At 42.0% G+C, this 15,641-nt stretch overlaps 1 protein-coding gene across 1 annotated transcript in view; it reads right to left on the reverse strand.

Annotated features, from left to right (window-relative positions):
* ABLIM1 (actin binding LIM protein 1) overlaps positions 1 to 15,641 on the reverse strand; it is a 112,632-nt gene that overhangs the window by 3,694 nt on the left and 93,297 nt on the right. The window contains exons 8-16 of the mRNA XM_008587575.1: positions 12,498 to 12,545; positions 9,488 to 9,628; positions 6,961 to 7,052; positions 5,241 to 5,346; positions 3,366 to 3,430; positions 2,536 to 2,596; positions 1,951 to 1,958; positions 1,070 to 1,144; positions 6 to 86 (exon numbers count right to left, since the gene is read on the reverse strand). Of these exons, the coding sequence (XP_008585797.1) occupies positions 6 to 86; positions 1,070 to 1,144; positions 1,951 to 1,958; positions 2,536 to 2,596; positions 3,366 to 3,430; positions 5,241 to 5,346; positions 6,961 to 7,052; positions 9,488 to 9,628; positions 12,498 to 12,545 (677 nt within the window). The remainder of the gene's footprint in view (positions 1 to 5; positions 87 to 1,069; positions 1,145 to 1,950; positions 1,959 to 2,535; positions 2,597 to 3,365; positions 3,431 to 5,240; positions 5,347 to 6,960; positions 7,053 to 9,487; positions 9,629 to 12,497; positions 12,546 to 15,641) is intronic.

Genomic DNA, 15,641 nt, shown 5'->3' on the forward strand with positions numbered 1-15,641 from the left:
TTTACCTCCAGCCTGGTTCTGTCCACATCTCTTAGGATTTTGTTGCGCCCTCTGTTGGTCACCATGAGCATCTCATATGGAAATATCTGAGAAGGAAAGAAAACATCTCTTCTAGAATATGGCTGTCCATTTTATTAACAGTCAGAATCCATCTAAAATCTAGTACTCCCCAAGACAGTACTTCCAAGAGATTATAATGACAGCATATGAGTTACAGGTGTTCCTCCTGCAAGAACAGAAGTTACAGTTTCCAGGGAACAGAGACAGATTCTTACATATTTCCAACTCTCCACCAGTGTCTTGTGTAGCACTGTACCTTGGGAGGGCTTTGTTGAGTGTGAGAATACTAACTTACTATGTATTAGGTATGAAGGTAAAAATTAGAAGAATATTGAAATTACAGGTATACAAGTCATCTTTTACATGACATACACATATGTACATAACATACATACGTGACATATCCTATCATATGGCAGGATACCTTTGTGCAGGGCTCAACAACTTTGGTTCATGACTGGCCCATGAAATCATGTGGCCAGCCAGGCCCAGGAGCAGTGTTCCAGCAACTGACGTGTTGAAATAAGCCCCAGTTATGGTGACCAGGGAGCACAAACACTTGCACACCTCTGTAGGTATAGGGGTGTTCTGTAGATAGGCCGACCAGCCATCCCAGTTTGCTTGGGACTGAGGAGGTTCCTGGGATGCAAGATTTTCAGTGCTGAAATGGGGAAAGTCCTGGCAAACTGGGACATGTTGGTCACCCTCTCTGGAGCAGTCTGTAGCCACTCCGCTCAGCACTGGACATGCCTTGCAAAGCAGGGGCAGGGACCAAGGTAACACCCAGCTGGTGGGGGACAGGTGCTGGTACTTCACTGTGAACACAGAGCAGTAAAGGCTGAAACCTGCGGACTTGATGTGGCAAAACTGGAATGGCAGGGTGCCTGGATGCACCGGCCTAGAACAAAGTGGCCTCCACACTCTGAAATGATGAAAAGATGGAAAACCAAGTCTTTACAGGGCTCTGTCATCCCCATATGAGAGAAAAGAGGAGACCAGCTGCACTTGCCTTTGGTTCCAACATGTTGGGCATAGACACGCCTCGGTCCATTCTCATCACGGGCATGTGGCCGTCCGGGAGGGTCTGCAACAGAGACACTGGTTCAAGGAGGAGCACAAAATACCTGGGGGAGCCAGGGGAGCACTTTGTGGGCTCCCAAACGTCCCCCATGGGTGTCAAGTCCTCACCACCATTTTATAGATATGTCATCTTCATTACCACATGTTTTTCAAAATGAGATCTTTGCTAAATAAGAACAGGAATTCTGCTCTTTTGTAATTAAGTTGGGGAAAGATCCTGGCTTATTAGCTATGGACGGCTTAATGAATTTGGGCTCCATGTATGAAAGTATATAGTACATAAAAAAGACTCAACAAACTGCCAAGTCTATTATTGTTATTTTCTTATTTTTAACATATATTTTTTTCGTACTGTTTCCCTATTCTCATTGTCCATCATGATTTTACAAGATTTAGGTTCTAGTGGAAAAGGAACGGTATGCTGCTCTTTCCTGCTGGCCAACACATGAGTTTCTTTTCATTTGGGAAAAGGCAGGAAAAGGCAGGACTAAAGTACTGCGTGGTAATAACTGAAAGAAAAACCCTGTATATGGGCAGACCCTTGGGGCTGATCCACTGCCATCCAGAGGACTCTCCAAGGCCAGAGCAAGGGAGTCCTCCCACCCCAGCCTGGCTGATGCTGGGTCCCCAAGCCCTACAGGGACAGCTTGATCCAGACACAAGGTATGTCTGCTCTTTATGGCTCTGGGCTAATGATTAGACGGATTAATCTCAATAAGCATCTTCTCAACAGAAACCATTCCATGTCTGGATCGGAAAATGGCTGTTCTGCTGGGGTGGCCAACTCAAGAAAGACAAAGTGTTCCATACCTGGTAGTCTGAAAAGGAAAGAAAAAGAAAACACCATAAGGGAAAGACCATGGAAAAATACAGAACCATTTAACAGAGAGACTACATTCTATTACAATTCCCAAAAGACTCCCCAGTGAACCACGTTCCCCCCTTGCTCCCAGTCTCTGCACACACTGTCCCATCAGCCTCCCTGAGGCCAGGAAGTGCCTGCTCCAGTTTTAGTTATCATTAAAACATCCTTTTCTCTTGGAAGCTTTCTCTGACAAGCTGAAGGTGCTGCTTCCTTCTGTGGCTCCAAACATAGCATTCATCACATAAAAGTTTCTCTTCCCCTGCCTCGCCATGTGCATTTTGAGGGCCCGGACCACGTCTTGCTTACTGCTGTACCTCCAGGTATCTAACAGAGTGCTCAGCATAACAGGAGCAATCAGTAAATGCTTACAAACTCGCTTCTCATGGTGTTATTTCATTAGGGATCCTTTGAGATCTCAATAATTGCTCTCTGAGCTCACAGAAGATAGATGTGATCCTACTTCAGAACCTCGTGAACCTCAGCCACAAGGACGGATGCAGCCACAGGCAGCCTGGCTGGGGGATCCTCACCTCGCACTCCCCCGCTGACATCCCCGTAGCTGTTATACTGGGCGAAGTCCGTGGAAACATGCTGCAATGCGGAAAAACACATTCTCAGACAATCTCCACAGTGATCGTTTTGGAGTCAGGTGAAAAGGAAGAGAGGATTTACAAAATCCTAAGAGTTCTTCCCAAGCTAAATTCCTGAACCCTCATTATTTTTCTTTCCTATTTCTTCAGCCACTACTATGAAATCCCTTTGTCTTTTGTACTATGTCTAACGCCATTGCCCGGCAGGCTCTTGGTAAACAAGCATCTCTTGCCAATAAATAAAAATGTATTTCCCCACATAGTTATATTTGTTCTATGCTTTGTGGGAAGGACTGTTGCAACAAACTTTCTTAAATCTTTTTACCGCAGAGACAATGGCTCAAGTAACTACATTTATTTTTAATTAATTAATTGGGGGGGGGAGACAGCTGGCCGGTTAGGGGATCCAAACCCTTGACCTTGGTGTTATAACACCAAGCTCTAACTAACTGAGCTAATCGGCCAGCTCTCAAGTAATTACTTTTTGCTTCATTATAAAAATATTTGCTGCATAATTACTTAATCTGGTCTTCCTATGAGTTTGTACAGGCCGTTCTTTTATCTAAAGTTAATATCTCCTTCTCTCAGTAGAAATATTTTATTTTGCCTGTAGCTGAAAGTGATTTACCAGGTCATCAGGGAGATTACAATTTTCACTACATTCCAACACTGAGATCAGGAGTCAGATCTAGTCAGGCAACATGTCAGTACTTCACCCGGGACCGAGGAGGGAGTAAATGCAGAAACAATCAACTGGAGGGAAATCTTACCCGGTGCAGCCCATTTTTCCCATAGCCAGGGAGAGATGAGGTTTTAGATGATGGAGCATGTGAAGCTGAATGAGAAAAAAAGAAAAAAGCGTTGTTAGGAAACCAGAAGTCCAATTCTTTAGTGAAATTGGCAGTGTACCTTCTGCCTTGCAGAATAGAAGATTTAGAAGAAAGAATTCAAATCATACTGGGCTCAAATGTTCACAAAATGCCACCAATATTTGGGTGATGCAGGGAACAGGTGGGCCATCACGTTACTGAGGAGGGTCAGAGAAAGAAGCACAGACGGCTCAGCTGGGACTGACGTCAGCTGAGCTTCCGCAGTGCACCTGAGGGCTCAGCACGCTTTTTATCTCTTTGAGTCCTCAATACAACCCTAGTAACTCTATCATTATTTCTATTTGTCAAAAGCAGAAATAGGCACTAAGAGAAGTATCTTGCCTGCCAAAGGCCACAAGCTCATAAACAGCTGAGCGAGGATTTGAATCCAGGGTTATCTGAATGCAGAAGCCCATGCCTGAGTTGATAGGTCAGCAGTAACTGACCTGGAAGCCAACCATGGAAGTTATCAAGATCTACCAACCACAGTGGGACTCCTGGGAGGGCTGGCATAGGGTACCTTGTCTGTCAATGCCATGGAAGCCTCTTATGCTGCTGGGCTTTGGAGGGAGCAGACCTAGGCTCGAATTCTGGTTCTGAAACTGAACACCTCTGCATTTTTTGGACATTGTATTTTTTTTTTTAAGTCTCCATGTCTTGATCTATGTAGGTAGAGTGTTATGTATTCTTACAGAACAGAATCTCAGAACTAGAAGGAACTCTGAAGATTAAAGGAAACCACCTAATTCAAGATCAGTGCCAATGAGCCATCTACGAGAGGTAGCAGGGGATTCTGGTTAAGAGTGCAGATTCTGGGGTTATATCTGGATACCTCAATCCTAGTTTTGCTAGTTATTAGCAACATGACATTGGGTAAGTTACTTAAACTTCCTATACCTGTCTCCTGATCTATAAAATGGGGATGCTGCTGCTGATAACAACGTCACTGGCATGTTGTGAAGATTAAATGAAATAATGGTTAGCAAAGGCACCTGCATATAGTAAACACTAACTACATTTTTAAGGGAAAGAAAATTATGTTCTGGTTCAGAACATGGGAGAAGAAATCTTGTGAGTTTAGAGAGAATTGGCTTATGACAAATACAAGCAGGAAAAATAGACTATTTCAACCCAGTATCTGACTAATTTTCTTCAAAAGTGTCAAAAACAACACTTAGTGGGTGGGAGTGGTGAGTTAGTTCTTAGCTCTTGTATTGAATATAATAAGGTAAAATCACAATGCTTCGACAATGTGTTGTTTGTGCTTTCTACAGTCAAAAAAAAGTATCCTGTTCTCTATAAGATTTCCTTCCATTGCTTCCCTTTGCGAGGAATGTTCTAGAAAACAGACCTAGCACATCGGGATTGGCCCCTCGTGGTTCTTGAGATCCTCCAAGGGCTCCCCTATTTCCAGAAGGAAGGAAACACATTTAAGGAAGACTCGTACCATGCTTATAAGCTGCGTTGACATGAAGTGGGTTTCCCACATTTCTTTTTTGTAGAACACTCTGTAGGTTCCACCAACGTGGCCCTACATCTCCTGCAACAGTTGTGGCAGGCTCCCCACGTGCAGGTGGCTGGCTTGGGGAAGGTGGGGGGGGGAGGGGCTGCTCACCTGAGTTGATGGGAGAATCATAGCGACTGCCTGGCAGGGACGCCCTGTCCCAACTCCCCTTCTCCATCTCTTCTTTCAATATCAACTGCCCAAGGCCTGAGTTAAGCTATTCACAGGGGGAGGTGGCTTGGGGAAGGTGGGGGGGGGGAGGGGCTGCTCACCTGAGTTGATGGGAGAATCATAGCGACTGCCTGGCAGGGACGCCCTGTCCCAACTCCCCTTCTCCATCTCTTCTTTCAATATCAACTGCCCAAGGCCTGAGTTAAGCTATTCACAGGGGGAGGGGGAAAAGGAAAGCAAAGCCTTCAATTACTTTCATGAAACTGCAGTTTCTCGTGAGAAGATGCTGCAGGAGTCCCTGACTCTGGAGGGCCTAGGTGCATGTGGTGCCACAGCCTGCTGGTTCCTCAAGAGGCAGGCCAGGTTTTGGACTCTAAACCCCTCTTAGCCTTTTCAATGTCAAAGCTCCATTTCCCTAAGCCAGGCTGAAGGCCAGAAGCATGTTCGCCTTCTTCTTCCCTCCTCAAAAGTGCCAGCAGGCGACCTCAGGAGATATGTGTGAGTGGATGTGGAGTTTTGATGTGAGAAGTGGAGATTGGGGATGGTATCCCTTAAAAAGAAATTGCATTGATTTGTTTAAGAAAAAACAAAAAAAGCAATATATGCTCATTATACAGATTTTGGTAAATCCAGAAGGAAAGAAGAGTAACCTATAAGCCACTACTCAGAGATAACACCATATAAGGGCCGACCCGTGGCTCACTCAGGAGAGTGCGGTGTTGATAACACCAAGGCCATGGGTTTGGATCCTATACAGGGATGGCCATTTCACTCACTGGCTGAGTGTGGTTCTGACAACACCAAGCTAGGGGTTAAGATCCCCTTACCAGTCATCTTTTTTTTTTTTTTTGTCTTTTTCCATGTCCGGCAATGGATCGCAACCCTCAGTGTTGCCCCCGTACCGGACCGGGACCGGCAACGGGATCGCAACCCTCGGCATTGCCCCCGCGCCTCGCTCAGCCAGTGAGCGGGAACCGGTCTGTATGTGGGATCCAAACCCTCGGCGGGAGTGCCGCCGCGCTTCCCAAGCGGCGCACTAGCGCAGTGCGCCACCCGGCCGGCCCCTCCCAGTCATCTTAAAAAAAAAAAAAAAAACATGATAACACCATATACATTTTGATTTATGTCCATCCAGTATTTTTCTATACATATATTATTCAAAACTGGGATCATCCTATCAATGCAACTTTGTATCCTTTCCCTCCATATAACTAATATCATATGCTTTCCCATACCTTTGGAAAACATCATTTCAAGAGATTTATCAACCCATACTGGTGGGAGAGTTCACAATTGGCTATTCCGGGATGCCTCAGGCCCCTGCTAGAGGCAGGAGGGTATGATGAGGGCCTCTGGGTGGGAGTCCCCTTCATCCCTTTTCTCCTGGCCAAGATATAAATACATTTGAATCCTGGGGAAAGAGCTGGAGAAATGCTCAGTCCCAAGGGAATTCCTTTGGCAGAACCTGCACGAGGGAAGGAAGGTGCCACCCCCCTGGGGAGCATACCACCTTGCTCTACCTGGCCCATCAGCAGCCCTCCAACACATGCACCCCCACACACAGACCCCAAAGTCTTGCTCTCCTGCTTGCAAAAGCCCAAGCATTCCTTGTACCTCTGATCTCTTCTAGAGCATGCTGCATATTCGGCCTTATTCTAGCTACTAGATGCCTGTCTTGTGTCGCCTACAGGGCTATAAGTCCCTGGAGGGCTGGGACCCCCTCTTGCTCATTGTGGCGGCCTGTATGCAGTAATCATTCAAAAACTACAGATCTTATGGAACTGAAATTGAAGACAACAGCAAGGTAATTTAAAGACCAACCTTCATTAATTGTTCTTCTTGAAGCTGACGGCGTCTCAGAAGTTCCTCCTCATCTTCCTCTCTGCCGCTAGATCTGCGTCTCATGTCAGTTCCTAATTCCACAGCAAAGACAACTTCTCACATCAGCCCCATGACAAGGGAATCTTAATGGACTAGTCCATCTGCGTTCAATTTGTTAGGCTGGCAAGGTCAGCAGTGGTCTTTAACATTTTTAAGTGCACAACACAAGGGAAAATAAATGCCCACCGCTAATTTGGTAATACTGGCTGGTGACTCAAGGAAAACGGGCCCGCTGTGATAAGCCAGTTCAATGTATGATGCAAGTAAGGCATGGACTTTGGCTTGCCAGCAAGTGGTCCGCTCAGTTAGAACTGGGTTTGCCATTGCGACTGAGTCTAAGTCATCCCGTTAACCACGGTCAGAGCCCACCATAGTAAGTGGCAAGGGCATCTCCAGTTGTTATTCTGATGTCCCTGAGGTCAATTTTAAAATAGAGAAATCCAAATTTATCTACATACTGACAAATAGGTAAGATAGTTGCTCTGTTGTAACAAGTTTTAAAATCTTGCAGTTTTCTTTTTTCATAATACTATCACTCTGTCTTCTACCCTTAGTACATTTATTAAAAAGCATGCTTGTTAAATTTCTTTCAAGGGATAGGTCTCTGTTTCCTTTTTCTCATCGTCTGAAAAATGGTCGCAGAAGTGTTTTATACTAATAGGTAAATAAAAACAGTGTTAATACAGCTATAGAGATACTTACTTTGGAACAGTATAGTAAATTGTGTACAATTTTTAAGCTTCTTGGAAAAGGGGAGACAGGGAATGGAAAGGAGGAATCTGTCTGAATAGTTGGAAGATTAAGATAATTATTGTTTTTCCCAAATTGCCTGGATTAATCTGGCTGTGGGAGGAAACAGGAAAGTTTGCTAATCTAATAAAAATAAACTTCAACTAACAGTCCTCGTTTTCATCATTTTGATTAATGGACCAGATAGTTTCCTCATTGTGGAACCCAAAGGAACTTTAAACTACTTAGTGATGATAGTTTGAACAATATAAATTTTTTTTTTTTTTTTTTTTTTTTTTTTTTTTTTCCGTGTTTGGCAACGGATCGCAACCCTCAGTGTTGCCCCCGTACCGGACCGGGGACCGGCAACGGGATCGCAACCCTCGGCGTTGCTCCCGCGCCTCGCTCAGCCAGTGAGCGGGAACCGGTCTGTACGTGGGATCCAAACCCTCGGGCGGGAGCACCGCCGCGCTTCCCAAGCGGCGCACTATCCAGTGCGCCACCGGGCCGGCCCTGAACAATATAAATTTAATTCTCTCTCTGCCTAAAAGTTTAGCTGCTTTGGTGTCCTCACTAAGCAACATAACTGAACTAGGAATCTCATGGGCCCCAAGAACTTCCTAAAGGGCATAAATTGGTAGAGAAAAGCTGATAATTGAGTATTAGTTCTTAAAATTATAAACGTCAATGGGAATTTTCTCCTTAGTTTATACTAATAAAAATTAATAGACACAAGTATGCAAAGATTAGATAAATCTCATGATAATGCATAGAATACTTGTGAATAATGAACCGAGGAAGTGGATTTTCCTTTGGCTATTTCAAAAAACATCAGTTACTTTAAAACCCACTTATGTTGCCTGTAAAAGTTATTCCAAAAGTAACTTGATAAAAAGTAGCATGAAGAAGATTAGAAAATTTTGGAAAATTGAAGGCCTTTAGGTTGTCAACAGAAATGTGATAAGACAGTCATATCTTCTAAAAGCTGACTTGCTAAATTTTCACTATCAGCTTCTGAGTTTCCTAATACCTCTTTTTTAAGGCCAAGTGATTTCACTACTGAATGAAACAGTAAAGACACAGACACAATTCCAAAGCATAAAGCAAAGAATGAAACAGCTCGAATATGACATTTTACCACAGAATTCATGGAAATGATAGATGTAAAATCACATAACTTCACACAATATTTCAGAACACCTTGTAATAGCCCTCCTTAGTAATGGAGAACATGATCTCACAAGAAAAGTGAAAGTGCTTCAGCGTTAAGATTAAATTGTGAAGAAAATTGTAACTACAACCCAGAAATAGTCTAAAACAAACTTATCCGGAAGAAGTTACGCTACTATAGAAACTTGAAAAATTCACCCACTAACCTCTAATCATATAGAACAATGCTCTTGCCATGAGGCTTTGACTCAACTCTGTTCAAGAGAGTAACTGATTTTGCAGTAATAACTCTGAGAATCCATGCAAACCATCAGTTTTAGACCAGTTCTGGGTCTCAGTGGGTTTGGTGAGAGCAAGGCTCTGGTAGATATGTTTTTGTAACTTTTAAGCATTTTGCATACATGTTAATACCACATTAGTTTTTTTCACTGTTCTACCTTTTGCTCTTGCTTATACTTTTCTTAAAAATCTTTAAGGTAGGATACCTTTTCTTGCACATTTTTAAGCATTTCATTTTGAGCTCTCCTAGCAATTTGCCCAGTTTGACTTAGCTGCAACAGTTGCATACCTATGGCGGCAAGTGAAGGGGGACCAGGCCAGTGGTCCGTCTCAATCTTTGGTATCTCGCTGGGGTCTGGAGCCTGGGCTGCTGGGAACTTGGAAAACTTGATGATATCCTCTGAAGACTTGCTCTGGGCTGCCAAAGCAGCTGCATCTAGGTGGGAATCAGGGGTTGCTTAGCTATTGGTCTGTAAAGCAGTGGTGGTACAACCCCACTTACATAGTTTTCTCGTTACCTGGCAAAAGTGTCAATTCCAGAAAATTCTGTTTATCACCATTATCAATAGCTCAGTCAACTCAGTGATGCTGAGAGAGAACTCATTTTCCTTACTTTATGTCAGAAACAAAGCTTCATCCTATATCTGTTTGACATCCGAAAAACCTTGCTCTGGTGCTGGGCTATCCAATACTAGCTACATGCGGCTATTTAAATCTAAATGAATAAAATTAAATAAAAAATAATAAAACGAAAATTCAGTTCCTCAGTTGCACTAGCCATATTTCAAGTGTTCAGTTTTCACATGTGTTTAGTGGCTTCTGTATTGATGGCACAGACACAACATTTCCATCATCACAGAAAGTTCCATTGGACAATATCCTCCAAGCGTAATTAGAAATTTGAATTAGTAATTTGAAATTAAAGGACTAAGTTAAAAGTATGACACTGTCATTTGACTGTAGTTGTTAATCATTATAGGGTTGGCTGGTTTTATATTTTTGGGCAAGAAACCACATATATTGGTCCAGTTCGTTTCCATTCTTATATACTATATGTGTGACCTTGAGTCTTATGAGAAACGGAAATAAAAAAAGAATCCACTTTCAGCTTGCAGGAATTTAGTATTGTGTCTTATGTTTGCCGTACCCACATATTGTTTTGTTCAAGGGTCTGTACATACAAATGAGTCATCCAACTTTAAGACAACAAAAGCCAAACTAGCAGCAACATTAGTTCACAACATTCTTAATGGCTTTGCTTAAAGGCATTGTCACCAGCTTAGAGCCCAAATCTACTCGCAGAGATGGAGCAAAATGAACTAGATCAAATAGTCAGTCTCTACTTCCAGCTAATTTTGCAAACTGACCTGGGATGTTATGAAAAACTTCAAAGTATATTTATAATGCCTTAAATTTAAAAAAAAAGTTTTTCTCCTGGACTTACATATTTTTAAATCTGGAAATAACCTTTTGAATCATCAAATCCAGTTCCCCTATTCTTCTAGTAATCTTCTGAGTCTCAAGTTTGCTTAAATGAGTTGACCAAAGTCACCTCATAATAAGGGGTAAAGTCTTGGCCAGGCATGGAACAGCTTTTCCCTGAATCTCTAACCTTATGAGAAAAAAATTTCAGCCTGAAAAACATTACATACTAAGTCTACCCTTCTTAAAGATGGACAAAACATGTTAGCACATGAAAGACTGAGAAGTTCTGCATTACAAAAAAAAAAAAAAAAAGTGACTTTATTTAAGCCTAGCATTTCGCAAATGCATCAGGGCACAGACACCAGTTTTGGGTATAACATCTACGTCTCTGGCTTGGAACAGCTGCTTTGCAGAACATTCTTTGGAACTGCTGCTCTGGCCGTGCTACCCTTAATTAACCACAACAGACTGAAAGTAGAGATTTCAGTCAAAGTAAATATCACAGAAAGAAGCCAATTAATCTCTTTCAAACAAATAATCTAACATTATCCAATCTCTTTAAATCTTAATTATTTTTGTCTAAAGAGTCAGGGCATAGAGATCTTAGTATTTTTTAAAGTCTCTAAGTTAATAAATCAAACTCTAGAAATCTTATTCTTAAATTTAAAAGAAGCATGACTTCAAACAGTACTTACGCATTAGAATTGGTGAAGTCAGTAGTTAAACATTCACATGTTAATGGGTGTGTGGGAAGACATTAAACCATAAAAACAAAAACAAAACAAAACCAATGTTAACAAACTTAAAAAGCAAGCACATGGTGTGAAACTTAAGGAAAAAAAAAGATGAGAAAAAAACCTATAGATCTAGAACCATTACAATACATACTTTGTTTTTTCCTAAAATTTTGGCCTAAAATTTTTTCTTTGTGCATTTTCAACTTCGTTTGCTTTTCATGTCATCTCAATTCCTAAGGACTCGCTAATGTCAACTGCATTCCAAAGGCAGCCTTCAAATTTCCAGGTACAATTTTTATTTTATTTTCTAAAATCATCTGAAGACCAGTTTTGGCTTTCTATCTATTTACAAAGATTTAGACAGCTAAATCTAATAATGGTGAAAGAAAATATGATTTACATAAGGTAAGTGATTTTCTGGGTTAAAAACATCTGTATTTCCAGAAAAGGAAAACACAATTATAAATCCACTTTTATGATTCTTAGTTTGCAGGAATTTCAGAGACAAACTGATTTAACTCACTGGTTTTTACAGATGAGAAAACTGAGGCACAAAGAGATTTTGTCCATGAATGTCACAGAGCCATTTGGGTAGAAAGTGGGAACAGGGCCACAACCTTTGTCTCTGCTGTGTCCTGTCCACTCTACCATGCAGATATCTACACACCCTGTAAGAAACTGGGGAACTGGACAGTCAAGTCGATATAGGCTTCATCAAATTAATTTTTCTAGGTGGCTGGTTTTCACTTAGTTTTAATTAGTCAAACTAATTGCAAGCTCACCAAAATTATCTTAGAGCTTGGTTAAGCATTTGATGGTCCAAAAAAATAATTTAAAAAGTCTCGTTAGGATGTTTGTAAGTTGTGTGCCCAGTACCCCTGCCTTCTCTGTGAATGGAATGATACATGGTTTGATGGGCTCAGAAACAGGCTAGAAGCTTCCTAATCAAGCTAAGTGTTCTCCATCCAGGAAAATCAATTTCACAATATTTGCATCTTAGACCATAAAGGCATTAATACGCTGGATGCCCTGGTTTGATTCTCAAAAGCAGCAGCGGATAAGCCTTTCAGAGGACAGCAAAGAGAGGTTCGGATGACTCTGCTACTTAAAAGCTACGCGGAGGAAAGCAGGTTTTACCATGCTGCTTGTAGATGGGTGGTTTTCGGTAAATGTTGATCCCTTGATCTGTGGAAATGAAAAGCAAAGATGTGTGATTATGGGAACCAGGTCAGCGATGGGAAACACAGAACCACCAAGGGCAAACCACACTGAAGTCTCTTGAGCAAAACTAACCCAGAAGGTTAACTTTTGTATTACAAAGACTAAGTATATTGGAAGAAAAGATTACAGAAATGAGAGTTACTACAGACAAGTGATATGGAAGGCTTTGTAACACGTCTTATGATATATAGAGATGCAACTAATTCATGAGCCATTTATTTCAAATACATACTTCACTGAAAGTGGGATTAAAACAGGAGGAGATGCAAGCAGTGGAGGCACTGTGATGGTGAAGAAGACATAATCAGTTTGGGGACAATCCCCAAATTGCTACTGTCTAGAAATTGAGCTCCCAGTAGATACCAGTGGCTCAATTTACTTTTCAGTTAATGAATGGAACAGTGGAAAGCGATGTAGAAAAATTAAGAGTATTTTTTTAAAACACAGAAACACTTTTATGTACAAGGCTAGCCCAGTGTGCTGATGGGATGTTCAACAAAAATCCTAATTTCTACAGGAAAGAGAGAGAGACACAGAGAGAGAGAGAGAGAGAGAGAGAGAGAAAGAGAGAAAGAGAGAGAGAGAAACAGATGCTAGATACAATTCATATATTTATATTGGACCCCTTTTAATTATGCCACTATTTCACTGCAAATACTCAGGAAACTTCAAAAGGTTTCTGTTTCCCCAGAATCTTGGGCACTATATCTTGGTGGGGACATCTTTCATGTAAAAAATCCCAAATGTAGAACATTGATTTTCAAGATTCAATGAAACTTTTTCAAAAGGGCAGTCCTAGTTTAGTGGTACAAATCTCATAGAACTTTCCTCTGTTTTATTAGGGAAGTTTGGAGTGCAAAAGAAAAAGAACTATTATAGTTTTCAAATATGTTCATAATGTAATAGGTAATTTATTAAACCACTTTCAGTAGCTAAAAGAAGCAAAACAATGTACTTTTGATGGAAAAATAATATTCGTGACCTCTGATGGCCAATCCAGCCCTTACAAATTGAGCTGACTCTAAATATTAAGATATTAATGCGTTTGGATTTTTCCAGTTTCTAATGGCAAACTGCTATTTGTACTGTGACAGCAAATGCTTGTGGCTACTACAGCAAAGCTTGCAGCACCAAGCCTAAATTGCAAGATGTCTTTGTGGGCTCTGGAAGTGGACAGTCTGTCACATACTACAGAAAGACCACCCAATTGACCCAATTTTACACCTGTCTGAAAAGTTCATGGAAAGAATCTCCACACTGGAGAAAAACAAGAAACATAAAAAGTACTCTCAGGTGACTGTGGTTCAATCTTTATGATGAGAAGATAGCTAGATTTGCCATTGTGATAATTAATGACATCCAACCACAGAGTGATTTCTTAGAAGTGAAATCTTCAGTAGTGTAAAAGTAAAATTAAAATTTTAGTAAAAAGCACAACAAAACAAATCAATCTCTCTCCTTTATCCTCTGCCTCCTGCGTGCTTAAAAAATTTTTTGAGAAAACTTAAACCTTCACTCCTGGCATCTCACACACAAAACTTTGGAAAGGCCCTCTCGGTCAGATCCTGCAATTTAGGATTTGCCAACTGTGTGCATCCTAATTAGAAGAGCATGAGTGATGGAGATGAGACGAGGATACGAGGCTACATTCTACACTGTGACAGGACACCAAGACATGGACCGTGTCAGCTCCTACCTGGAACATGGAAATGTTTGGGGGCCTGAGCATAAGTCGGAGTTAGAGGGCGGCTGTCTGGCCGGTAAGGGAGAGGGGAATTCCGGCCGCTGGACGGCTCATTGCCTCCAATGAGAAGAATGGAGAAAACAAAATGAGAGGAGAGAAGCAATAAAAAAANTCATTGCCTCCAATGAGAAGAATGGAGAAAACAAAATGAGAGGAGAGAAGCAATAAAAAAAACCAAGCAAGCGTAATACAAATTCAAAACAACAGACCGGAAGGAGGTACATTACAAAGGAGACACAAAAGAAAAAAACTCAATTCATTGATTTGGCTCACAAAGGTGATACCAGGTTTTGTTTTCCAAAAGAGAGAGTTGAGTTCAAGCGGAACTAGGTTGAAAGCAGCTAGAGGTAAGATGCGGCATTCCAGTGGCATGCAGTTGACGGCTGGGAGCCAGCGGCAAACCCGTTAGATGGAAAGTACGTTAGGAGAAATGGAAAGTCACTTGCTAATGATTCAGGATCAGCTGTCAGGGGGTTAAATTCCAAGCACGTAAAGGGTTGGGCTAGGCAAACCCAATCATTTCCAGGCATGATGGCAGAGGCTGGCAATGATAATATATTCTCTGAACTGAAGGCTAAGTCTGGGAACCTGTGGGGTCACCCAGTCCTTCCCCTTAGGAATACAAAGTGCCTTCATTGTAGCATGTGTTTCTGTCTTCCTCACTTTGAAATACACAAGACAGAGTCAGACCCCTTTCTGCCAGGTACTTTGGGGCCACTTATACCTCTCCCACCTTTCCCTTAGAAGATGAGTCTCCACCCAGGCTAATGATTCAATTACTAAAACATTTACTGAGCACCTTCTATGGCTGGGCACTGAGTTATTATTGAGGATGAGTACATTAGTGAGATTTAGTCCCTGCCATCAAGGGGCTCAGAGTCTACCTGAGGAGACAGACTCAGAGGTATAAGAAAAATACTACAAGACTCAGATGAAGGTGTCATTGATTCTACAGGAAAGCTACAGAGGGAAGATGTTAAGACTTAAGTGTCAAAGAGTAAGCTCTCCAGGTAGGTGGGTGGGCAGAGTGAGAGGACCCAGATCCCAGAGGGCTGGAACATCTTGAGAAGGGAGGCTGTGGAAGGGCCGTGGTGTGTGGGAGCAACAGGACTGGCCACTGTGGCTGGACAATGCGGGACTCTCTAGGAAGAGAGAACAGGGATGAGGCTGGAAAGGGGAGCGAGGGCTTGGCTGAAAAAGCCTTAGTGCCACCAAAGCCACCATCACTCCCCTTTCTGGCCGGGAGAACTGCAGGGATGACCTGAAGCTTGTCAAATTGGAAAGAGATGTACCTATATTGTCCTCCAACCCCAGGT

Source organism: Galeopterus variegatus, unplaced genomic scaffold (assembly GCF_000696425.1).
Source record: "Galeopterus variegatus unplaced genomic scaffold, G_variegatus-3.0.2 Scaffold4443, whole genome shotgun sequence".
Classification (NCBI taxonomy): domain Eukaryota; kingdom Metazoa; phylum Chordata; class Mammalia; order Dermoptera; family Cynocephalidae; genus Galeopterus; species Galeopterus variegatus.